The sequence below is a fragment of the Emiliania huxleyi genome (assembly GCF_000372725.1).
Source record: "Emiliania huxleyi CCMP1516 chromosome Unknown EMIHUscaffold_14, whole genome shotgun sequence".
NCBI classification, from domain to species: Eukaryota; Haptophyta; order Isochrysidales; family Noelaerhabdaceae; genus Emiliania; species Emiliania huxleyi.
This window is the reverse complement of record NW_005201192.1, coordinates 436,378-458,619: the sequence shown is the minus strand read 5'-3', so window position 1 is coordinate 458,619 and position 22,242 is coordinate 436,378. Positions and strand designations below refer to the sequence as shown.

The 22,242-nt window shown below is 65.7% G+C and overlaps 6 protein-coding genes across 6 annotated transcripts; 4 read left to right on the top strand and 2 right to left on the bottom strand.

Annotated features, from left to right (window-relative positions):
• Positions 1 to 736: 736 nt before the first annotated feature.
• Positions 737 to 1,096, top strand: EMIHUDRAFT_201506 (hypothetical protein; the record flags this gene model as incomplete). Its single annotated transcript, XM_005787793.1, has 1 exon — positions 737 to 1,096. The coding sequence occupies one exon, from the start codon at positions 737 to 739 to the stop codon at positions 1,094 to 1,096; it is 360 nt and encodes a 119-aa protein (XP_005787850.1).
• A 67-nt stretch (positions 1,097 to 1,163) lies between these two features.
• EMIHUDRAFT_433816 (hypothetical protein) lies at positions 1,164 to 3,605 on the bottom strand. The gene is made up of 9 exons (XM_005787792.1): positions 3,429 to 3,605; positions 3,108 to 3,254; positions 2,758 to 3,039; positions 2,580 to 2,640; positions 2,459 to 2,508; positions 2,186 to 2,275; positions 2,018 to 2,113; positions 1,641 to 1,775; positions 1,164 to 1,548 (listed from the first exon to the last, which is right to left on the bottom strand). The coding sequence occupies exons 1-9, from the start codon at positions 3,582 to 3,584 to the stop codon at positions 1,468 to 1,470; spliced, it is 1,098 nt and encodes a 365-aa protein (XP_005787849.1). The 5' UTR covers positions 3,585 to 3,605; the 3' UTR covers positions 1,164 to 1,467.
• Positions 3,606 to 4,428: 823 nt separating this feature from the next.
• On the bottom strand, positions 4,429 to 5,187 carry EMIHUDRAFT_201504 (hypothetical protein; the record flags this gene model as incomplete). The annotated part of the gene is made up of 1 exon (XM_005787791.1): positions 4,429 to 5,187. One exon carries the CDS (start codon positions 5,185 to 5,187, stop codon positions 4,429 to 4,431), a length of 759 nt encoding a protein of 252 aa, XP_005787848.1.
• Positions 5,188 to 5,797: 610 nt separating this feature from the next.
• EMIHUDRAFT_98444 (hypothetical protein) lies at positions 5,798 to 6,366 on the top strand (the record flags this gene model as incomplete). Its single annotated transcript, XM_005787790.1, has 2 exons — positions 5,798 to 6,104; positions 6,209 to 6,366. The coding sequence occupies 2 exons, from the start codon at positions 5,798 to 5,800 to the stop codon at positions 6,364 to 6,366; spliced, it is 465 nt and encodes a 154-aa protein (XP_005787847.1).
• Positions 6,367 to 15,560: 9,194 nt separating this feature from the next.
• EMIHUDRAFT_528413 (hypothetical protein) lies at positions 15,561 to 16,571 on the top strand (the record flags this gene model as incomplete). The annotated part of the gene is made up of 1 exon (XM_005787964.1): positions 15,561 to 16,571. One exon carries the CDS (start codon positions 15,561 to 15,563, stop codon positions 16,569 to 16,571), a length of 1,011 nt encoding a protein of 336 aa, XP_005788021.1.
• A 1,731-nt stretch (positions 16,572 to 18,302) lies between these two features.
• On the top strand, positions 18,303 to 21,678 carry EMIHUDRAFT_462438 (hypothetical protein; the record flags this gene model as incomplete). The annotated part of the gene is made up of 8 exons (XM_005787789.1): positions 18,303 to 18,510; positions 18,702 to 18,808; positions 18,847 to 18,968; positions 19,466 to 19,614; positions 19,891 to 20,243; positions 20,334 to 20,773; positions 20,971 to 21,140; positions 21,222 to 21,678. 8 exons carry the CDS (start codon positions 18,303 to 18,305, stop codon positions 21,590 to 21,592), a joined length of 1,920 nt encoding a protein of 639 aa, XP_005787846.1. The 3' UTR covers positions 21,593 to 21,678.
• Between the last annotated feature and the right edge of the window lie 564 nt (positions 21,679 to 22,242).

The following is a 22,242-nucleotide window of genomic DNA, read 5'->3' as shown; positions in this document are numbered from 1 at the left end:
CCATCACTGTCGCCGTCCTGGTTTTGAACGTGGCAGCTAGGCTCTAGGGACTCGGTAGTCGTGACCGCCCCCTGAGTGTGAGGAGCAGGAGAGAGAGAGCTTTGTGGTGTTGGTGTACGCAATAACGGGACAGGGTGGTTGTTCTCTCCATCTCCCCTTCTAGCTCTTAGCATGAGCTGCGCCCTGTGTCCGACCCCTTTTGCGCAGCAACACCTTAAACTTTCAGGCCCTCCAAATTCGGGTCGGAGCGTAGCGGAGTGGGCCCCGAGTTTGAAAAAGGGCGACGGACGCTTGCGTCCTAGCCTCCAACAACGCCTCCCCGGCGCAGAGGGGCCCCCGGAGGGATGCACAACCGCTCCACGCCACGCCGCTTGCGGCGGTCCTCTTCCCAGCTCCGCTGAGGGCCACACGTTATTTTCTCCCGTGGTGTACCTGTGTTGGCCAGTGCGTCACCAGTCCCGTGCCTAGTGTCGTGCGACAGGCTCCAGGTGTCGATCGGGAAAGAGGAGGACGCGAGTGAGACGACGAAGCAGCATTTCGCTTCGCCGCCAACGCCAACGACGCACCTCGTAGCGCTGCATAATCCAGTCTCCTAGCTTCGTCATTTGCTCGTCCCTGCTGTCTGCCGTGTGCACCTCTCGCTGCAGAGACCACCTCTCACAACCGTCGGCCTCGTAGCAGCTCACCTGCTGCCTTTGGGCCAGTGAAGAGGCGTCCGAAGAAGAGGGCTGCGACAATGTCGAAATTCCTCCTTTCGATGCTCGAGAGCCGCGCCTTTTGGTGGGACATCATACGCTACAACAAGGGACGCTTCACCGTGCTGGTCCTGATCCTCGGAGAGACTGGATACAACAAGGCTCGCGGCGGGCAGCAGCCAGATCCAGCGGCCACGGCGGCAAAGCGGACGCCGCAGATTTACATCACCGCGCCGCAGCCGGAGACGGCTGCCTCTCTGGGCGAGATTGCTCGGAGAAAGCGCGCCGCGTCGAGAGCCGTCTCTGACCCGCTCTCGCAGTACAGCCACGCGATGCTGGCCTCGTACCGCGGCTCGGGGTGTGGCGGCGGCGACGACAGGCCTCGGTCGGAGCGTGCTTGAGGGCCGCGTGTATTCTCGTCATTCTCGCTACGGCTTTGGCATGTGAGATGTGTGTATGACATGGTATAACGCGTAAGTATGTTCTATGTAATGGCTAAAAAATGCACAGCCGCAATACGGTGTAGAGTATGCACATCACTGTAACCCGCAGTCTGTACCTGCGCCGCAGTGCGGCGGCGGCCCTGCAGTCGAGCGCGCGAGATCCGAGAGAGCGCCCGCCGCCGCCCCGCGCCCCGCAGAACAGACACCACTCTCCCTCGACTCTCCATGCAAAAATCTCGTTCTCGAGCGACGCTCGCCACACCGCACTGTCGTGGCCAGGTCGTGGCGAGGGAGCGCGTGCCCTGAGGCATCCGAGCGCGGGTTCGACTCTAGGAGGAGCTGAAGCCGTTCGGGTTGGCGCTGATCCACCGCCACGTGTCGGAGCACATCTCCTCGAGGCCGAGCTCCGCCTGCGGGAGAGTGATCAGCCGAGATCGAGCCGAGATCCATCTGCCACCCCGATCTCGGCAACCTCTCGGCCACATCTCGGCCGGAGATCCGCCTTCCACCCCAGCTCAGCCGCCGCGAGGGACGCGTCCGAGTACACGACCGCGACGTCGCCCGGCCTGCGCGGCGCAATCTCGTAAGGGAGGTCGTGCCCGCAGGCGGCGGAGAAGGCCCGCACCATGTCGAGCACCTGCCAAGAATAAAGAATGAAATCATCAATCATAAACCATGTCCAGCACCTGCCGCGCGGACGCCGAGTCAGAGCGCCACCAGTCCAACCGCCAGGACGAGATCGACAGCGCCTCGGCCACACGTCGCTCTCGGCCACACGTCGCTCTCGAGCACACCGCTCTCGCTCTACTGCCGCTGCTGCCGCTACTGCCGCCGCACCCGTGCTCCCGCGGTGCTATCCTCCGCGCTACGCCCGCTCGCCGAGTATCCGACGCCCGTGCCGAGGTTGTACGTGACGCAGCCGCTGCCCTGCTGCAGCCGGAGCAGGGCGGCGGTGTGCCCCTTGGCCAGGTCGACCTACGGGACGTGTCCAGGACACGTCGTGCGCACGCCCCGCCAGCCGCCAGGCGGTGCCTCGGCCGGGCGTACCACGTGGATGTAGTCCCGCACGCCAGTGCCGTCGGCCGTCGGGTAATCGTCACCGAAGACGGAGAGGCGCGGCCGCTTGCCGACGGCGACCTGGGGGCGGCGAGGGGCGGGCGGACCAGTGGGTGGAGAGGCTCGCTCTCGCTGTCGGCCTCTCGCCCCGCGTGCCGCAGGAGGGACGCCCGCAGGAGGGGCACCCCGGGTGCTGCTGGTACCCCGGGTGTTGCTGGTGCTGCCGGTGCTGCCGGTGCGTGGAGCTGATCTATCTCGTCCGACTTGCTGCAGGAAGGGCATCAGGTTGTTCGGGATGCCCTGCGGGTCCTCGCCTATTGGCCAGTCCCCCTCCTGGCCACCGCCTTTCGCCGGGTGGGTCGGGATGCCCCTGCGTGTGGCTCGCCGATGCGGCCGGACGGGTGGGCGCCGACGGGGTTGAAGTAGCGAAGCAAGGCGACGTTGAGCTGCGGCGGGCGGCGGAGAGCGTGGCGCGCGGCCGAGGTGCGGCGGGCGAGGTGCGGGCGAGGGTGGGGGTGGGGGTGGGGGTGAGGGCGAGGATGAGAGTGAGGGCGAGGGTGCACCTGCGGGTTGGCGGTGGAGACGTCGCGCAAGATCTGCTCGATGAAGAACTTTGAGAACCCGTACGGGTTGGTGCAGCGGCCGGCGGGGAAGGACTCGTCCACCGGGACCGAGGCAGGGTCGCCGTACACGGTGGCGGACGACGAGAAGACGAGGTCGGTGCAGCCCTGCTGAAGCATCGCCTGCACGAGGTTGAGCGTGCCCTGCACGTTGACCTGGTAGTAGAGCAGGGGCTCGGCCACTGACTCGCCGACCGCCTTGAGCCCGGCGAAGTGCACGACCGCCTACGCCCGTCCGCCCTCGTGACTGCCGCCTCTCCTCACCCGGGACAAGAAGCAGAGCCTCCGCCCGCCGTCGGCTTGTGCTGCGCAAAGACCGCACTCAGCGCGTCCGCGTCGCGCAGGTCGACCTCGTGGAAGGCGACGTCGCGGCCGGCCAGCTCCTGCACTCTCCGGAGGCACTCCAGGTTCGAGTTGCACAGGTTGTCCACCACAACAACCTAGACGCGAGTGCGCTGCTCGCCTCGGCGTTGCTGAGTGCAGGCGGGGGCTGGGTTATCCGCCGCCCCTCACGGCCTTGCGTGCACCCGCGTTTAGGAGGCTGGTGCATGCGGGTGGCAGGTGTGAATTCTCTCTGCGTGTGTGTGTGTGTGCGTGTGTCTTCTGTGCATCACCTCGTGGCCGGCCGACAGCAGCTCGAGCACGGTGTGGCTGCCGATGTAGCCGACGCCGCCGGTGACGAGCACGGTCTGTGGCACGGCCGGAGGCGGTATTCTTGAGCCGAGGGACGTTTGCAGCAGAAGTAGCAGCGGGCAGATGAGCCGAGGCATCAGAGCGCTGCCGGAAAGCAGCAATTCGTTCTGTACGAAAGAATTTCCCCCGCCACGTCCGACGGCCGACGGCCGACGGCACCGTCGGCCGTCGGCCGTCGGCAGACGGCAGACGGCAGACGGCAGACGGCATACGGCATACGGCAGACGGCATACGGCATACGGCCTACGGCCTACGGCCTACGGCTCGGTGCGTCGCCCATCTCTCCTGGAGATGTACTGCCCACTGCCCACTTTCCGTGAGGCGCCGAAAGCGAAACATCGCGCGCACTCCCCGTTCCACCCGCGACCTGGCGCCCTGTGCCCCGCTCTGCCGCTCTGCGCTCTGTCACCTGTGTGGCTCAGTCTGTACATAAATTGACGCAACTTTCGCACGAGGTATCCGAACACCTGGCCATGTTTTTCCCTCTCACACACACACACACACACACACACACACACACACACACACACACACACACACACACACCGCTCACCCACGCGCACCGGGCCTTTTGCACTTTGAATGCCGTGGGGCTCCTGTCGTTAGACGTGGAGACGCGAGGGTTGCCCCCCCTTGCCCCACCACCTCGTGTGTGTGGAGAAGTTTACCTTACCTTACCTTTTTCCCTCATTAGGGGTCCGTGACAGCACATAGACAGTAATATAAATAAGGTAGCGTTACGTCTCGGCGACTGCCTTGGCTGGCTGCGCGCATCAGCTCTGTCTTGTAAGAGTTACTATTTATGAAATCGTCGGCCCTTGCACCTACCTCTGTGACCGCGGTCGCTGGGGCATCCTTACTCAGCATTTTAGATTTCTTTTTACTGGAATCCCTGAGATGTACCATGTCCCGGCCGGAACGTCAGGCCTCCACGCCCACTACAAAGAGCACCGCCCAGTCCTGCGTGTTGCAACCGTCAAACGTAGGCATCTTGGCGCCGGGCTTGACTGGGAACTTGTCCTGCATCGCGGCCGCCGGCGCGCAGCTTCCGCCCGCGCTCGCAGTGTACACGCCCGTGCGGCAGGGAAGGTGCGTGACGTCGTAGAGCGAGCCCTTCGAGAGCTCCCACCGGCCGTCGTCGTGCACCGTCAGCACCGAAGTGACCTCGCGGTCCCCCGTCACCACGTACCGGCGGTAGGGCGCCGTCTGCTTCATGGTGGCGCCCTCGCGCTCGTACCGGGCGAGTGGCAGCGTGGAGGGGACCTCCATGATCAGGCCGTGCTCCTCCACATAGAAGCGCGACGGGTCCACGCGCCAGCCCGCCGGCGCGGTCCCGCCCTTGCTCGCCAGCTTCTTCTCGTAGTCGCGCAGGAAAACGCCCCGCGGACCCGGATCCTCCCGCCACAGTCCCCACTGCTCCGCACCAGTGCCCGACGAGGCGGCCGGGTCACCGAGCGCTGCGATAAACTGGATCGGGCTGAGCCGCTTGAACTTGGCCTTGCCGCCCGCGTCGTCAGCCGTCGCCGCAGTGATCTGCTTGCTGCCGGAGGCGGTCGCGATGAAGCCCGGAAGGCTGTATGCAAGCGCAGTGATGGCCACGCGGCGGCCAAGCCCAGGTGCAGGCTTCGGCAGATCGAGTGCAACGGCCGTGGCAGTAATCAGAAGGATGGACGCGCGCATGTCGGCAAAGAGCCGGCGCGACAGAGGTGACTGCCTCGAAGTGGCTGCTAAGTAAAAAGAAAACGCGAATCCCTGCTGCCGCGGCGCTCACTTTCCCCTCCCGACCAGGGTTCCGGCTCCTAGCCAGATAGGGGGTCTGTTGCCTATGACTCGCACCAAAACGCCCTACCTACCTACCTATTGCGGGCGCCAATCGCCAGGCTCCGTGCCCCACCTACCCACCTATCCCCAGGCCGCGCAGCGAAGCGAAAAAATGCCCGTTAGCCCTCTGTGAATAGGCTCCCAGCGCCCGCCGCGCGCCGGCTTGTACCGCGGTGCGCGCCGCTCGCGAGCCCGCCAGAGCATGGCCTACTGGGCTCTCGAGGCGTTGGACGGCTCCAAAACGGCACTCTCTTCCCTCGACAGAGTCTCCCGCGCAGCGAAGCCCGAAGCGGTTTTTACCCCCCCCCCCCCCCTCACCACCACCACCTACCTACCTATTGCGGGGCCCTCTGGGGCGGTCAAAACCGGACCTACCTACCTATTGCATGGGGTCTAACCGTAGGGGACAGACCCCCTATCTGGCTAGGAGCCGGAACCCAGAATCCATTGCCGCGGCCAGCGCCACGGTATGTTGTTCCGATCCGCTCTCTTTTACGCATCGCTCGCCTGCCTGCTCGCTCTCGCCGCCACTCTCGACAAGAAGGTCGTGCACGTGCCAGGCTTTCCAGAGAGCCCGCTGTTCTCGCACGCAGTCATCAGTGGAGGCACAATCTACGTCGCCGGCACCGTCGGCGTCAACATGACGTCTGTGCGGGACGGGAGGCCGACCCTGTGCGCGGGCGGCATCAAGGCCGAGACTGCATGCGCCTTTGCCATGATTGGCGAGGTCCTAAAGGCTGCGGGTCCAGGCACCACCCTCGACAACATTCTCGACTGTGAGTTTGCCCCGCTCTCTTCCAGCTGCCACGCAGTAGCGGTGCTGATCCCACCGCCACACGAGCTACACCACGCCAGCGCCGCGCCCACGGCACGTCCGCAGGCACAGTCTTCGTCGGAGACCTCGCGCGCGACTATGCGCCGCTCAATGAGGCGTACACCAAGATCTTTCCGAAGGACCCGCCGGCGAGGGCGGCCTTTGGAGCCAAGGGGCTCGCACTGAACGCAGCCGCCGAGTTCAAGTGCGTGGCGGCCCTCTGAGTACTGGTAGTCCCCTCTGCTCGCAAGGTATGAAGGTGTAAGCGGGCTTGAAGCATGCGTGTCGTGTTTCCGTACTCCAAGACCAAGTGCGTATTCCGGAACCCAGTCCCAAAACGAGAGGCTGCCCAGCAGTGTTTGCGTTTCCGGAAATTTCCCTAGGGAAACGAGCGGGAGCGCCAACAAAAATAAATACTCTCACAGTGATTTCTCTTGGCTATAGCCGCTTCGCTCCACAGCCGTCCCGCCACCCCTGCGCCCTGCCTGCCGTGTGCGATCCCGGCCTCACCGCGTCTTTCCAAGTTGCTCGTACACCCACGTGCGCGCTCTGAACGCATTCATCCGTACGTCCATCGGCGTTCCTTCGCAAGGATTCGCTGTAGGGTCGATTCCGCACATGATACGGGCGGGACGACGCGACGACCCCCCTACGTACGTACTTTAGACCAGCTGGGGAGACCAAAACCTGCCAGTCAACAGTCCACTTTCGGGCACGTACCTTTAGCTTCATGAAGGAAAAGGGAGAGGGGTGTGTGTTCTCTCTCTCTCTCAGGCAAGGTGAAGAGACAAATGGGGAGAACAGATCAGCCAATATCCTGGGGGGACGGGCTCAGTCAGCGTTTTCAGGCGGCATTCTCACTTTTGATGTCACGTACACCCACTCGTGCGCGCCCTCTGAGCGCATGCGGCCGTACGTTCAATTTCACCGCCCGCCGGACCGGATCTGGATCAATCTCAGGGATACATCCACGAAATCGGTTATAGGCATTAGGGGCGCTTCCGGGCCTCTCGCCGCGCCTGCTTTCGTGCTACGAGCATCCCGGGTTGTGCCGAATGTCGTCCTTGGGATCCCCTCCTCCCGAGCTGGGACTACTGGACGGGGCGGCAGAGCCCGAGGCGGCACCATCTGGCGGCAACGGCGCCTCTCTTCACGATCGCGTGCAGCACATCCTCAAGAGGCAGCGCCTCTCGCGCGTGGCCGAGTGCGTGCTCCCGCCTAAACTGGGTGGCCTGGGCCACGATACTTGAACCTCGCCCTGCGCACCACTGCCGCGCGCACACCGCAACACACGCGGCTCAAGACGCGCTTTGCTGCCTCCGCCGCCCTCTAATCCCTCCGACCCATCCTAGGGGCGCGCCCGATGCTGTCCTTGCCCGCCTGTGCGAAATCATTGAAGCGCAGCAACAAGAGATCGCGATGCTGCGCGGCCCGCACGATGCAAATGCGAGCATCGCGTTGAACTACCCTGCCTCGCTCGCCGCGCCGCCCGTCCCCTCCCCTCCCTCTGCAAGCGGTGACGCGCCTACTGCAGCTGCGCCCGTGGCTTCCGACTGCAGTGCGGCCGCCGGCGGGGAGTCGGTCGAAAAGGGCGAGGCGGGTCTCGCTTCAGGCCTCGAGGTGCGTCCCGCACGACCCTAGACCGCCCGTGTGTTGCATCCGTATCTACTCTGACTGTCGGCGGAATCCCCCCCCCCCTTATGAGCTGCGACCTGCCATGCAATGCGTGCTCCCCGTCCCTCACCCGGCTGGCGCATACCGCTGCAGACCCTCACCGCAGCCGCAGCCGACGCGAGCCGCGTGACCGACTCCAACCGCCCCTCCTCGAGCGGATCCTCCCGCAGCGGGTCTCCGCCGTCCTCTTGGCCGCAGCAGGCGCGAGGCCCCGCATGCGCCAGCCGCCCAGCGCCCCAATTGCCTGTATTTTTATACCTGAGCTCCCCTCCGACCCTCCCGTCGCGCAGCAGCAGGATCAACAGCCGCAGCCGCCGCCGCAGGACCAGCAGCCATTGCAGCCGCCGCCCCCGCTGCTGCTGCAGCAGCAGCAAATGCAAGCGCAAATGCAACAGCAGCAAGGGGTGAGCACCAGCACCGCAGCCGCACCCATCTTGAGGATGGCATGCAGTGCCAGCACGCGAGTCGCAGGCTCCCCTCACCTTCTGGGCGCACCTCTTGCCTCGGCAGGTTCGCGCATGCCTCTCGTGTGGCACGACCGAGACGCCAAAGTGGCGGTGCCAGCTCCAACCTCGCCTGTTTGCCCTCGCCCCCGGCCCCGAGCCCCAGCCTTAGCTTGCCCCCTCCCCGGCAGATGTGGCATGACGTTGTGCAACGCGTGCGGCCTGCGGCAGGCAAAGACGACGGGCGCACCGCGGCGGTTTTCGCACGCCGAGACCATCGCCCACGCAGGCGAGGAGGACGCGGCACGCGAGGCGGCGGCGGAGGCCGGGGCCGGTGCTGGGGCGCACCTGCAGTCGCGCTCGCCAGCGGCGAGGCGGTCGCGACAGCCGTTCCAGCGTGCCACGCTGACGCGCGAGCAGGCCCACGCGCGAATTTCGCCTGTCCGCCTCCTCACCCTCTCCCTCTCCCTCTCCCCGCTCTCCTCTCTTTTGCTCTCTCCCCCTCTATCATCGCCGATCAAATTTTCGCCGATCAACGCGCCTCCCTGCCCCTCTCCGTTCCTCACCCCTCCCACCCGCCATCTCGAACGCCTTCCCTCCCACAACAGGCGCTGCAGCAGTGGGGCGGCGCCATGATAGGAGCCTACTTGCCGCACACGCCCAGCGCGCCAAACTACCCCATGATGCCCAACCCCATGATGCCGATGATGCCTGGCATGACTCCGTTTCCCCCGATGGGCGCCTTCCCGTACCTGCCGTACCAGCCCGGCATGCAGCCCAGCATGCAGCCCGGCATGCAGCTTGCGCCGCCCCCCGGCTTCGCCGGAGCACCGCCGATGCAGCTGGGCGCGATGGGGCCTGCAGGCGTGATGCAAAGGCAGGCGCTGCCGCCGGCGGGCGCGATGGGACCAGCTGTCGCGATGCAAGGACCGCCGCCGCCGCTGGCGGCAATGGGGCTAGCGCCGGCACCGGCAGCGACGCCTCTTGCGACGCCAGCGCCGCCGCCCACACCGGCGGCAGCGCTCGATCTGGCCTGCCCGGAGGCGACGGCGGCGCGGGTGGAGGTGCCTGGCTTCTCTGGGGGTGCGGGTCCACTGCCTGAGCCCGCGGACTGTGCTTCCCCTATCGTACTGGTCTAAGGAGGGCGCGGAGCAGAGGCCAGAGCCATGAGGTTCCATGGCACATGCACATAGGCCTCAGTGCCTCTCTCCGGAGGTCTCAAATGGTGGTGTACGGGCAGTTTCTGTCACGAAGTGAGTTGGATTCGATTTCGGGCAGCGATTCTAAAAATTCTGCTAGTTGTTCTTTTCTCCTCGTCTCGTCTCCATTCAAGCAATAAACTCATAACGTCACGGACAGAAGCGAACGCGGAGGACCGGCGCGGGTCCGCGGCCGCTCATGGCGCTCTGCCGCATCGGCCGCACGAACCCGCGCGTGGGGCGGGCGGCGACGCCACCGGGACCCTGCGCCGCGACACCCTTTTCCGGATTTCACGCTCACGAGACAATCCGATCACGGCGCTCAGGGCCGACCACCTCGACGTCCGCGCAATTCTGCCAGACCTGCGCCGTCTCCTCGCAATCCATCCGCCAGCCTAGCACGTACTTTCCCGGCCGCAAGCTCGACGGGACCACCACCCGGTCCGCCACCATGCCGAGCGTCCAATCGCCGGAGCAATACCCCCAATGGTCGTCGTTGCCGCCCGTCGCGCAGCCGCCCTCGCCCGGGTGAGCGTCGCAATCGAACCAGCCGCGGTCCACGTCGGGGCACGGCGAGGGAAACTGCTGGCAATCACCTGCAAACAATCACGCGTCGCTCGTGCAATCGTGTGCCACGTCGGGTCGCGGCGGGCGGGGAGCTGAGTTGCCCTTGGCGGCGCTCCACGGCCCCCGGCGGGGAGGGCCGAGCGTGCACTCGCCCTCGCGCGCCAAGCCTCGGTTGTCGGTGTTGATGCGTGGCACCTGTAGACAGCCGTACGCTATGGTAATCACGTCACGCCATAGGCCTGTCCGAGGGTCGGCCTGCAGCACCGGGTTGCGTGCCCACGTCGAGCCCTCCGGCCGCACCTACTCGGGGGTTCCACCACCCGACCCTGAGCGTCTCTTGCTGCGAGGCGCAGAGGCGACCCCTCCCGCCACCGCACCGCGGAGCCACTGACAAAGCTTCCGCGGATGGGCCGGCGGGTGCCGTTGTTCCAGAGGATGGCCTGCGCGCTTCTCACAAAGTCGAGCGGCGTGCGCTGGAAGCACTCCTGCGTGTGTGTGAGGGGGGGGGGGGGGTATACACGCGCCTCGGGCTCAGAGGTCTCACGGGTGGCAGCGCTCTCTGAAGGCGCTCCTCAGTCAGCGCGGCGTCGGCGGGGCAGAGGCGGTATTGGTACCCGCCGCCTATCGCATCCGATCTGAACTCGTCTCCCTCGGCCGCATCTCGGCCGCGTCTCGGCTGCGTCTCGGCTGGGTCTCTCGCCGTGGTTGAACCGCATCCCCCACGCCACCGCCGCCTCGGAGCCTGCTGCCCAGCGAGGGAGCGGGCCGCGCGTCGGCGGCAGCACCTGGAGCCGAGGCCCTCACCGATGAGTACACGTGACCCAGCGACTGACTATGAGTTGAGTGTGCACCTCGGAGCCGAGGTCGCCCATCCTCGAAAAGTTGGTCGCGAAGAAGACGCTGTCGCCTACGCCGCGCGAGCACCGGCTCACCACCGCCCTCTCGCACCCTCGCACCCTCGCGGCTAAGGCGCGGCCCGCCCCCCACCGGCGTCTGCTCGTACTTGCCGCCCGCCTGTCCGCACGGGTCGACCACGGGAGCGGTGCCGGGCGCCCGCCACGGGTTGAAGCGGTACGAGTCGTTGACGGCGCCTGAGGTGCACAGAGTCGGGTCGTCTCGGGCGCCTCGACGGGTCGAGGCGGCGGCGATCCTCTGCGCCCTCGATCGCAGCCACGTTCATCGTCCAGTACTCGCGCGGCAGAACGGGCGTGCCTGGGGAGAGGGGCGCTCTCGGTTGGTCGGTCGGTGGGGTGGGGTGAGGCCCGCGTCGAGAGGGTGCATGATGAGCTGCCGCCGGTGTGCTCTACTGCTGGCTCTACTGGCTCTGCTGCCGGTGTGCTCTACTGCTGGCACTACTGCTGGCGCTACTGCTGGTGTGCACACTGGCGATGCCTGGCTCGTCGCAGTACGCTGTCCGGAAGCCAGCCTTGTCCGCGTGAGGCCAGCCGCCTGAAGAGGATTCCCGCGTCACAGCCTGTCCGCGGACGTGTACGTGTACGCCACCGGTGCCGCATGTAGCCAAAACCTTGGATCGGCTGCGTTGGGATCCGGCCGCGGTTGCGCGGGTGGCGGGGGTCGGTTGCGCAGTACTCGCAACCGATGGAGCAGCCTTGCGACCACCAGAGGCACGGCTGGCCGCGGCCGCCGTCAGCCCGCACACCCATCTCACACGGCTTGCTGCGGCGGGAGGGGACAGGGGTCAGCGAGCAACGGTGGCAGGGCAGGGCAGGGGGTCGTCGCCAACGTTCACCTATTGGCGCATGTGCAGGCAGTCGTAGGAGACCGTCCACCACGAAAGTTTTCGAGGACGCCGTCCATTGCGTTGCGAGGCGTCGGGATCACGAGATTCATGTGGCCGAGGCCCAGCAGAGTGACGTGGAGAGGCATCGTGTAGATTGATACGATTATGGCGCGGCGGGGTCGGGCACTGAAAGAATTTAGAGCCCCGTAGGCCCACACAAACACAGGACCCCCTCTGAAAGAAAACCCGGTCCTCGCGGCTCCGAGATCGCCCGAGATAGCGCGAGATCGCCCGAGATTGCGTGGCACGGCCGAGATCGCGCACCTCGGCATATCTCGGGCTCGGCGAGGTGGATGGGTTGGGAGCAGCCTGCGAGAGGTAGTGGTATCGGACACGGCTCCGGGCTCTGATGGTGGGGGAGGGAGAGAGAGAGAGAGAGATTTTCAACACCAAACAAATAACCCCCTGGAGACTGAAGTTTATGCCGTCGTTTAAAGTACGTGTTTGGGGGGGGGGGGGGGAGGGAGCCCCTGCAGACTGATCTTTGGTGGTTAAAGTTGGGACTCGGACATGTCGGCTGCTGCCGCTCTCGCCTCGCTGGCGGCGCGGTCTAGTGCCGCGACTCCCAGCTCTCCTGTGGGCCCGCGGCGGCTCGCCGCCGCGGTTCTGAACAATGTTAGCGGTCCGGGTTCGTCCCGGCGTACCGCCGGTGCCGCTTCTTCGCCGAAATTTTCCTCAACCTGTTAGTCGACAAAGTTGTGCCCGAGCTCCTGCTGCTCGTTTGGGCGGGCGGAACCGGGTCCTCGCGGCCGAGATGCGGTGCGCCGACACCTCGAGCCGACACCGGGGCTTCGGCGCGGGGCAATTTCCGGGCCGTCTCGAGCAACTTCGAAATCGACCGATTTTGTGACCTCAACATCCTGCTGCTCTTTGACCTCAGCCTCGCTGCCCTCTGCGCGGCTGACCTAACCTGTGCTGCTGTGTCGCAGGAGATTGTGGAGAATGACCTCCAGACTGACCCGGAGAATCACCTCCACCCAGCCCCACCTCATCCTCGCCCGCCCGCCATCGCCCTCGCCTTTCACCTCCCGCCGCCTTTCGCCGACCACCACGCCAGCTTGCCCGCCGCCCTGTCGTCTCGCCTGTCGCCTGCCCGCCCTCGCCGTTGGTGCCACGACGTCCTCGGCTACTAGCTCTAAGGTCACCATGTCCTCTCCGGCTACGACAAATTGAACGTGATCTGTACATGGGCGGCGTCCTCCTCCTCAAGTCCCTTTGCGACCGCGCCAGCGACCCACCGCCGACTGGGTGGGCCAGCCGCGCGAGATATAAATGCGTAATGTCGACGGTGGCCTTGAGCTGCTAGTGGCGCCAGGGGTCTGACCCAAAGGTCGCGCCCCCCTCGTGGCGCGGTCGGGCTTTCCACCCTCGTGGGAAGCCTACCTTTGCCCCTAGCAATGCTGCGAGACCGGAATTTCGGCAGAAGCCCTACACGGGGACATGCTGAGGGACGTCGTCGCGGCCCAGCTCCATCCTGGGTGGGGCGGGCGGGCGCGTACGAGACGCGCCACCATCGTGGCAGTGACACGTGCGCGTCGAGGAGCGCGGAACCCGTAACGACCAGACGTCGGTCGGCTACCCGACATAGACAGGCTTGTCCATCGGTCGGATGCTTGAGACATGGTTAGAGCTAGCTCCCGGGAAAGCCGGGCCCACATAAGTAGGAAGTGGTTTCCCAACGTGTGGGGGCCTGGGGGCAGTGTGCGCAACACCATGGGCCACCACTGTGGAACATGTACATGTGCATGTGCATGTGCATGCACATGCACATGTGCATGTGCGTGCCAGTCTGTTCCACCATCGTGGCGCGGGCCTGCTAGATGTGCATACGCCCTTGTCTCGGGGTTACAGTCGGTGTGCGACCGTCGGTGTGTGTCGCGGCAAGTATGTATCTGACGCTCTCGGTGATAGGAGGGATGGTCCCACCCGGAACCCAGCACGCGGGCCGTCAGACGAGAGGCGGAACGGGTGGCCGAGATCAGGGGCAACATAGACCCGGCGGAGGCTAGGTCGACTGTGACCCGCGAAATCATAGCAGGCTGCGCCGACGCCGCCATGGCAATATGGGAGACCGTCAGCCAGTGGCGCACCGCAAACGGACAATCGGCATGGACCGGGGGCGTGGCGGGCGACGACGAGCGCGAGGAGCAGGGGGGCGGGAGGTCTCCGACTACGAGCTGGAGGGCGAGGAGGATGACCAGCCCGACGAGATGACCGTCGACACCGGTGACGGCGGGCCACCCGACGCGGCGGATGGCGGGCCGCCCGATGGGGAGGATGGAAGCGACGACGAGAGCGATGGCCGGGATGTCTCGGGCGACGGGGGGGGGGGAGGTCCCGCTCGTCGCCCGGGAGGGTAGAAGGCCGCGGGCAGCGGCGATCTGAGCGCAACGGACAGCGAAGACCTCGCAGGGGGGGGGGAACGGCCCCCCTCGGGCGTCGATAGGGGCAACGACCCCCCGTCGCGCCCCGGAGACTGCGCTTTATGGGTGTGTAAAGTACGTCGGGGGGGGGGGCAGCTTTGGGGTCGACTGCCCTCTGTTCACGCGCGCGCGAGACAAAATACCAAACAACGTAACACTCACACATCATTTGGGGCCTGGAGCCCCTGCAGACTGAAGTTTAAGGTCGTTTCAAGTTTTTTTGGGGGGGGGGGGGACAGATTTGGGCGGTCAGACAGGGTTGCCAGGTGAGAGCGAATGGCGCGGTTCACGCCTCGCACAACAGAGAGAGAGATGCTCTCTGCATGGTGGGACATAAAAGAGAGCGAGTACTTGGGCGAGTAGGCCGTGCGGTCAACGCTGCCGCGCGCGACTTTGCGCGCGAGGCGGCGCAGCTTGAGAACGGCGGTGGGCGAGAAGCCGCCGCCGAACGTCTCGTGGAGCAGCAGGTTGAAGTTGTTGCGCTTGACAAAGATCGCGTCGTGGTAGAAACCGCGATGCGCCTTGACGTAGCCGTGGCCGGTCTTGTGGGAGAAGGGTTGGCCGGGCTGCCCACGCGCCTTGCAGCCCATGTTTAGGCGGCGGGCCTTCTCTTCGGTGTTGCCAAAGGCGTAGGAGTGGCCAACGGAGGGGGGCGTGCCGCCACTCGAGGCGTTGCCAACGCCCGGCGAGGAGGTCTTGAGGAGGGGCGTCCAGAGCTTGATTTCATTCACGTCATCGCACCCTCCCGGCCCCGCGTGGGGTTCTGCGAGGTCAGTCTTGTACCCCTCGTTGTACTGCCGGGTGAGCTCTGGCTAGATTTGTGTTTTGTTAGATCGGTCAGTCGGGGCGCGTGAGCCGGACTTGTGAGATGGACGGCTTTCATTCATTTCTCTCTGCATTCTTGCAGAATGGGGAGTGCAAGATACTCGTTCTGTTGCCGTCCCGAACTGTGCCAAACAGCAACTGACTGTGGCCACTGACTGCCACTGACTCCCCTTTCTCCCGGCCGGGGCGGTGCGCGCGCGGGGACGGCGAGTGGGCGGGATGTCTGTGTTTGTGTGTGTGTGGGCCCGAGCGAGAGCAAGATAGATGATTGATGAATGATTGATGGTGTTTCCGCTTGCGTTTCTGTGCGCGCGGGCCTTCTAGGCCCGCGGGTAGTCTCAGGGCTCGCACCTCAACCTCTCACAGACCAGCGCACAGCGCCATAGGACGTATTTCCTTCTCAAAACAAGAAATAAAGAAAACCTGCGCGGGAGCACTTGGAGTGCTGCTCGAGCCGCTGCTGAGGCTGCTGATCGCACCAGAAAAATGGCGTCGATCAACACAGCCGCCCGCTTGTCGCGTCTCCCGGCTGCCCGCTTCGTTTCCAGGGCGCCTCTTACGCTCTCGGCTCCACGGGCTCGCTGGTTGTCCACGGCGCCGCAGCCTGCGCCTGCGCTGGAGCCGGCGCCGCCGTCCGACTTCCTCGCCAAAATGGGAGAGCGCTGCTCCCGGGAAGCGCTTTACCCGCCGGCGCTGGAGCAGCACCGGCGGGAAGCGAGCGGCTCCAAGGCCGCCGACAACACGGGCGCAATCACGATCGAGCTGCGCGGCCGCGTGGCTGTCTGGACCCTGAACCAGCCCGAGAAGCTCAATCCGCTCAACGTTACGACCCTCAGCAGGTTGACGCAACTGTTTGCTGAGGCTGCGTCAAGCCCCGCCGTGGACGCCGTCGTGCTCACCGGCAGCGGCCGGTACCTGTCCAGCGGGGCCGCATTCTTCGATGTCGGGGTGGACAAGGTCAACTGGCCCTCTGTCCTCCACTCGCAGGTTGCTCGCCTGAACGTCGGCATCTTCCACCCGTTCATCCACTTTCCCAAGCCGCTCTTCATCGCCGCCAACGGCCCCGCCGTCGGCGGCGGTACGACGATGCAGCTCCTGTGCGATGCCGTGTTGGCCGCCCCGGGCGCCACGTTCCACACGCCGTTCAAGAAGCTTGGCATCACAAAGGAGGGCTGCTCGACCCTCACGTTTGCTCAAAAGATGGGCAGCGAGGGCGCGCGCCGCATGCTTGACGAGGGCGAGAAGCTGAGCGCCGCCGAGGCGGCGAGGCTGGGCTTTGTGGATGTGCTGGTGGAGGAGGGCTCTGACCTTGTGGCGGCCGCGTGCGAGTTTGCGGAGGGGTGGGTGTCGGAGGGGAGGGGGCGGCGCATCCTCGAGCACAACACGCTCGACGAGCTCGACGAGGTGAATGAGCAGGAGGGGCAGCAGCTCGCCTCCGCCATCTTTTCAAAGGCGTTTTGGGCGGCAACCCTTCGAAAGGCGGCGGGGCTGAAATGAGTGCCCCCCCCCCCCTTTGTTGACCGAGAGCGCCCTGTGGGCGGTGGGCGTATTCTGTATCCGTGCCAGCACGTGAAAAAAAAAAAGGGACGGGTAGGAAGGCGGGAGAAGCCATCAAAGCTGCATCAAAGCCGAGCCACGACTGAGAGAGGATGCAGACATGCAGTTCGTGCAGCGGAAAAAGCCGGCCCTCCGTTACGCGATTGCCGTCGCGACGCCATGCGCGACGCGCAGCATGATCGCACAAAACCACGCCCAACGGCGGGCCGTGCTGGCGAGCATCATCTCCGCTGCCGACGACGAACCAACTATGCTAAAAATCTCTCTCTCGACGAACCCGAGATGGTCCATATTCGGCTCTGTCCTCTGAGGGCGGGGGCGCAGGTAGAGGTAGGGCTGGCGTGGGGGGCCTCAGGTAAAGGTAGGGCTGGCGTGGGGGGCCTCAGGTAAAGGTAAACCTGTCTCAGACCGCCGGAGTAGAGGTAAACGGAAACCACGTGAGGCCAGGTAAACGTACGCCCGTGAACGTAACCCGCCGAGGGCTCTGTCCTCTGAGGCGGGACGACCAAGGCCCCCGCGAGAGCGCTTCGCCTTGCGGCGCGCCTGCCCGGCCATGGACCAGGCTTCACCGCCGCTTGCCGACGGCTGATCGCATCACCTACCGCATCGCGAATGGCCAGTGCCGCGACCACTTGACCTTGCTGCCTGCCTGCTAACCCGCGCGGTGCAAAGAATCTGCGTCTCTCGGCGCATTGATTGTGCATGATTGCTCGAGTGGCTCGAATTGGCAATCCACCGCAATACGAACATGACTGGAGAACATATGCAACACGGACGCAGGCTTGCCGTTGGCGACGTCGGTTATCAGAGGGGTCAGGTCATAGTGACGCGCTCGATGGGATGCTGCATTGACGCAGACAGCAAAAGTATCGCAGCGGAGACCTTCTCATGAGTGGCGGCTCGCACCATGCGGCAGTGCGGACACCAGGTGCGCGAATTTAAGAGCCATTTTCGATTCCGTGGTTTTGGCACTGTCTACCAACTTTATGGTACAAATCGACTTGGATCTTGGTCTGGGCACAGCTGAGCCCTGCGCTGAGGTTTGCCTCCATTCTGAAGGTGTACGTAGAAGGGAAGGCAGCATGCCAGGTTTGCGAACTCCGCTGTGCGCCGAAAAGCGGTATGGCGCCGAGGAGAAGCCATTTTCTTATTAGAAAAGGCTCTCGACATCCAAAATTTTCTTCGTCCTTGCGCGCCCAACCATGGTGCATGGATGGCGGGCACATCTCAGAAACACTCGTGCGGCTGCGCATTGTTTGTATTTTCTCTTCTCTACGAGCCGGCGAGTGGAAATCGCAGATAGCTGCATCGAGATCACATATTATCGAGATCACTCGAGACACGAGAGATATCAGTTATCACTCCGCTCGAGACACGAGAGATCACGCAAAGGTAAATCATGGTCCTACGTCGCTCAGAGGTAGAGGTAAAGGGCCCACGGCTGCCCAGAGGTAAAGGTAAGAGGGCCGCAGGCCCTCAGAGGTAGAGGTAACCTAGACCCCTCCTACCCGGCCCTCAGGGCCGACCATATATCTCCAGCGGCGATATTTCGCGTTTTTTGGGAGGTGGAAGCTCGCCGGTGCTCGGCGAGCCGCTGTCTGAAATGGGCACGCTGCCGCACGGCAAGAAAGAAAGAAAGAAAACAGACAAACACGAATTCTTCACTTCGCCATGTGTGTATGTCGGGTGCTGTGCATCGCCATGCCGATGTTGTGTCGGGTAGTGCTGTGCATCGCCTTCGCGTCGCTCGCATCCGCGCGCAACTTCGACCCGCATCCGCGGCGCCCGTTTGAGCCGCTCGCGCGACAGTCGGCGCTCCGCCTGCTGCGCCAGCTCACCACCGAAGGCTGCAAGGACCTCGTGTCAGTCGACATCGGAGGTTCGCTGCTGCCTGCCACTGCCGAGCCGCGCTCCACGCCAGCGCCGCCAGGGTGGCAAGCGCTCCTCGCACAGACGCCGCGTGTCCGCCACACCACGCGCCGCCGTGCGTCCGGCCGGCCGCACTCGCCGCTTCGCACCACGATTCTGTGCTGATGATTCAAGCACGCAGCTGCTGCTCTCGCGCCATAGGCACCTTGGCCAAGATCGTGGTATTCCAGCCGCGCGATGAGGCGCAGGGCGCGTCGGAGCCGCTCATCGCCGAGGCAGCGCGAGCTCTGCGTGGTTGTGCGACGAGTGTACCTTCCCGGAACCTTCTCATGACCTTTCTCTCCAGGCGCAGCGCGAGCTGTCCATCTACGTGCCCGCGCTCGGGGGCGACCTCTACTTCTTCACGTTTGAGGCGGGGCGAGATACCGCCGAGATGCCGCGATGTGTGGCGGAGATGTGCGATAAGAGGTTACCTCCGAACCCTCAGGGCTGCGCACTGTGCTCTCTTTCGTCTCTCTGCCCCTGCCGCCTCTCTTCTCTCTCCCCCGCACCACCTCTCCCTCATCCCCAGCCCTCGCCCTCGCCCTCTGAGCCTCGCCCTCCTTCCCCACCCTCACACTCTCGCCCACCCCCACCCCACCCCCACCCCCACGCTCAGACCCGCTACATGGACGACATCATCGAGCTCATCCACCAGAACCTGCCAGCCATGTGACCGCCACGCCGGATACATTCTCATATCATAGAACCTGCCAGCCATGTGACCGCCACGCCGCCACGCCGCACACCGCCACCCGCCACGGCGCACGCCGCACACCGCACGCCGCCACGCCGCCCGCCGCACGCCTCCCTTCCGGCACGGCTCCGAGTCACACGCCTGTTGCACGTACCAGACCCCTCCCCCTCCCGCCGCCTCCCCCCGCCTCCCGCTCCCTCCCGCCGCCACTCCCGCCCCCTCCCGCCAGGTGCTCCGCCGAGGGGCGCGGCCCCTCCCCGATAGTCATGCGCGCGACGGGCGGCGGCGCGTACAAGCACGCCGAGGCGCTCGGCCGCGCAGGCGGGACCCCGCACGAGAGGACTGGCTCGCGCGAGACGGAGCTGACCGACACACTCTGTCTGGGAGAGGAGCTCGGCTGCACCTCGGCTGCACCTCGGCTGCACCTCGGCTGCACCTCGGCTGCACCTCGGCTGCACCTCGGCTGCACCTCGGCTGCACCTCGGCTGCACCTCGGCTGCACCTCGGCTGCACCTCCGGCTGCACCTCCGGCTGCCAGGCGTGCAGCTCGACGTCGGCGAGGAGATGAGCTGCATAGTGACGGGGCTCCACTTCCTGCTGCGCAACGCCCACCGAGGCGGCTGCACGAGCGGCGAGGTCTACACGCTGCCGCAGGTCGCAAACTCTCCGATGGCGACCTCCGAGGCGTACCAGATGACGGCTCGCCTCCTCGCGCCCTCCGACACACGACCGGACGGAGCGGCCTGAAGAGTGAGATGCGGTGGACGAAGGCGCGCCACTTTGTCACCCTCGACACGCCGCCGAGCGACTACCTGTATGTCTCCATCGGCTCGGGCGTCTCCATCCTCGAGGTGCGGCAGGAGGGCGGAGGAGGCGGAGGAGGAGGCGGCGGAGGAGACGGCGGAGGAGGTAGCAGCACCTACCGCCGCATGGGCGGCTCATCGCTCGGCGGCTCCACCTTTTGGGGCCTGGTGCGGCTGCTGACCTCGTGCGCCACTTTCGACGAGGTGCGGCCGAGAGACGCGAGACGAGAGGCGCGGCGCGACGCGGCAGTGTGTCACCCCCTCGCACGACGAGGCTGCGCCGTCGTGCCGCAGGTGATTCGCCTCACGCAGAGCGGCGCGTCGGCCAACATCGACATGCTCGTCGGCGACATCTACGGAGGCGACTGCCCGTCGCTCGGCCTCCGCGGGGACGTCATCGCCGCCTCCTTCGGCAAGGCGGCGGAGACACGCAGAGAGACGCAGAGAGACGGAGCGAGAGAGAGGGAGCGAGAAGCGCAGCGAGAAGTGCAGCGGTGCGGCCGCACTTTCGGACTGCGACCGCCGCCCCGGCAGGTGACGATGCGGCGCGAGGTGAAGCGGTCGCGCGGGCTGATGTTCCTCGTGCGCTACCTGCGCGCGCTGCTGCGGCACTACGAGGAGGGCTTCTGGCTGGTGGTGCTAGCTGTCGTCAACTCGGTGCCTCTGCTCCGGCTGGCGGCGCAGCGGGTGGGCCTCGTCCGGCTGGCGGAGTCGCGCGCCGCGTCGATGGCGATGTGCGGCACTCTCCTCGTGGCAACCGCCGAGACACTTCCCGACACAGCTCCCGACACAGTTCAGAGACACACTTCAGAGACAGTTCAGAGACACTGCCCAGGGACGCTGCTTGGCGCGAGAGGCCCACCTCTATGCGAGGGGCTCCTTGCGCGACACTTCCGAGACCCTTCCGAGACTCTGGACACTCGACTCGCAGGTGCGGCTCCTTCCGAGCGCACGACGTCGCGCTCTCGCTGCTGCGGATGGTGTCCAACAACATCGGCCACGTGTCCACCCTCTCGGCGCAGCAGGCGGGGCTGCGACACATCGTCTTCGGAGGCGCCCTCGAGCCTCGCAAGCCCCTCCTCCGGCTCCGCCGCCGCTCACGTCGCCCTCCACCGCCGCCTCCTCCGCGACCGCCTCCTCCTCCACACCCGCCTCTCCCCCGCCCCACTCCCGCCCCCGCAGGCTCCTTCATCCGCGACCACCCCTTCACCATCGCGACCATCTCCTCCGCCGTCCGCTTCTACTCTGGCGGCCGCGTGCAGCCCCTCTTTCTGAAGCACGACGGCTTCGTCGGCGCCATCGGCGCGCAGCTGCGAGGCTCTGCGCTCGCCGGCTCGCACACGCGAGTGCAGCCGACCCAGCCGACCCAGCCGACAGGGAGCGAGCCGGCTGCCGCGGTCGCTGCGGACGAGACGCCGATCGCCTTGCCTGCGACGGTGGGGGTGCCGGAGGCGCCACCGGCGATGTCGGGAGCCGCGGCGCCTCCCGCGCCGCGAGTCGCTGCGCCGCCGCTCGCGCGCAGTGCGGCCGCCGCCGGAAGGACTGAGGCGTGAGGGGGGTAGCCACTCTACACTTGTGACGTGCAAGAATCGAGAGTTCGAGAGAGTTGTGCTTATTGAGAGAGAGACGAACTCTCCTCTCTCCGAGACACACTGAGAGAGAGAGCATGAAAACCATGGGGCCCATGGCCATGCGCGATAAAATATAACCAAGCATTTTAAATAATGCGCACGAAAAAACACCACCAAAAATGCAAAAACCAAAAAATCCCTCGGGTCGGCGCTCGGGCGACGGGCGTCGGCGGGGGGACCGGGGCCCGGGGGACACGCGGGGCCCGCGATGGGCCCCCGTGTCGTGTATCGGGCTGTCGGCCCGGGCGGCCGCGGGGGGGCGGCGCCGCCGGCCCGCCGCCGGGTCTCGCTCCGCGGGGTCCGTCGGCGCGTCCTGCCCGCGCGCGCGCGCGCGCGCCGCGCGAGCGCGACGGCCGCGCGTGTGCCCGCGCGTCGCCGGAGCGGCGCGCACACAATGTGTGGCACACTGCTCGGTACCCCCCCTGCACATCTAAAGCCATCTCCCTGCTGCTAGGGGGGGGGGGGTCTGACCCCCCAAGCAGCAGCGCTCTGCTGCTGGGGGGGCGTCCCGGGGTCCCGACCCCCCCAGCAACAAAGCGCTGCTGCTGGGGGGGGGGGGGGGGGGGGCCCCC

Coding starts and splice junctions, on each gene's coding strand:
- EMIHUDRAFT_433816 (XM_005787792.1), bottom strand. CDS start 3,584: ATGCCTCGGCTCATCTGCCCGCTGCTACTTCTGCTGCAAACGTCCCTC. Junction 3,255..3,428: donor TGCTGTCGGCCGGCCACGAG/GTGATGCACAGA, acceptor ACTCGCGTCTAG/GTTGTTGTGGTGGACAACCT. Junction 2,641..2,757: donor TCTCCACCGCCAACCCGCAG/GTGCACCCTCGC, acceptor CGCCCGCCGCAG/CTCAACGTCGCCTTGCTTCG.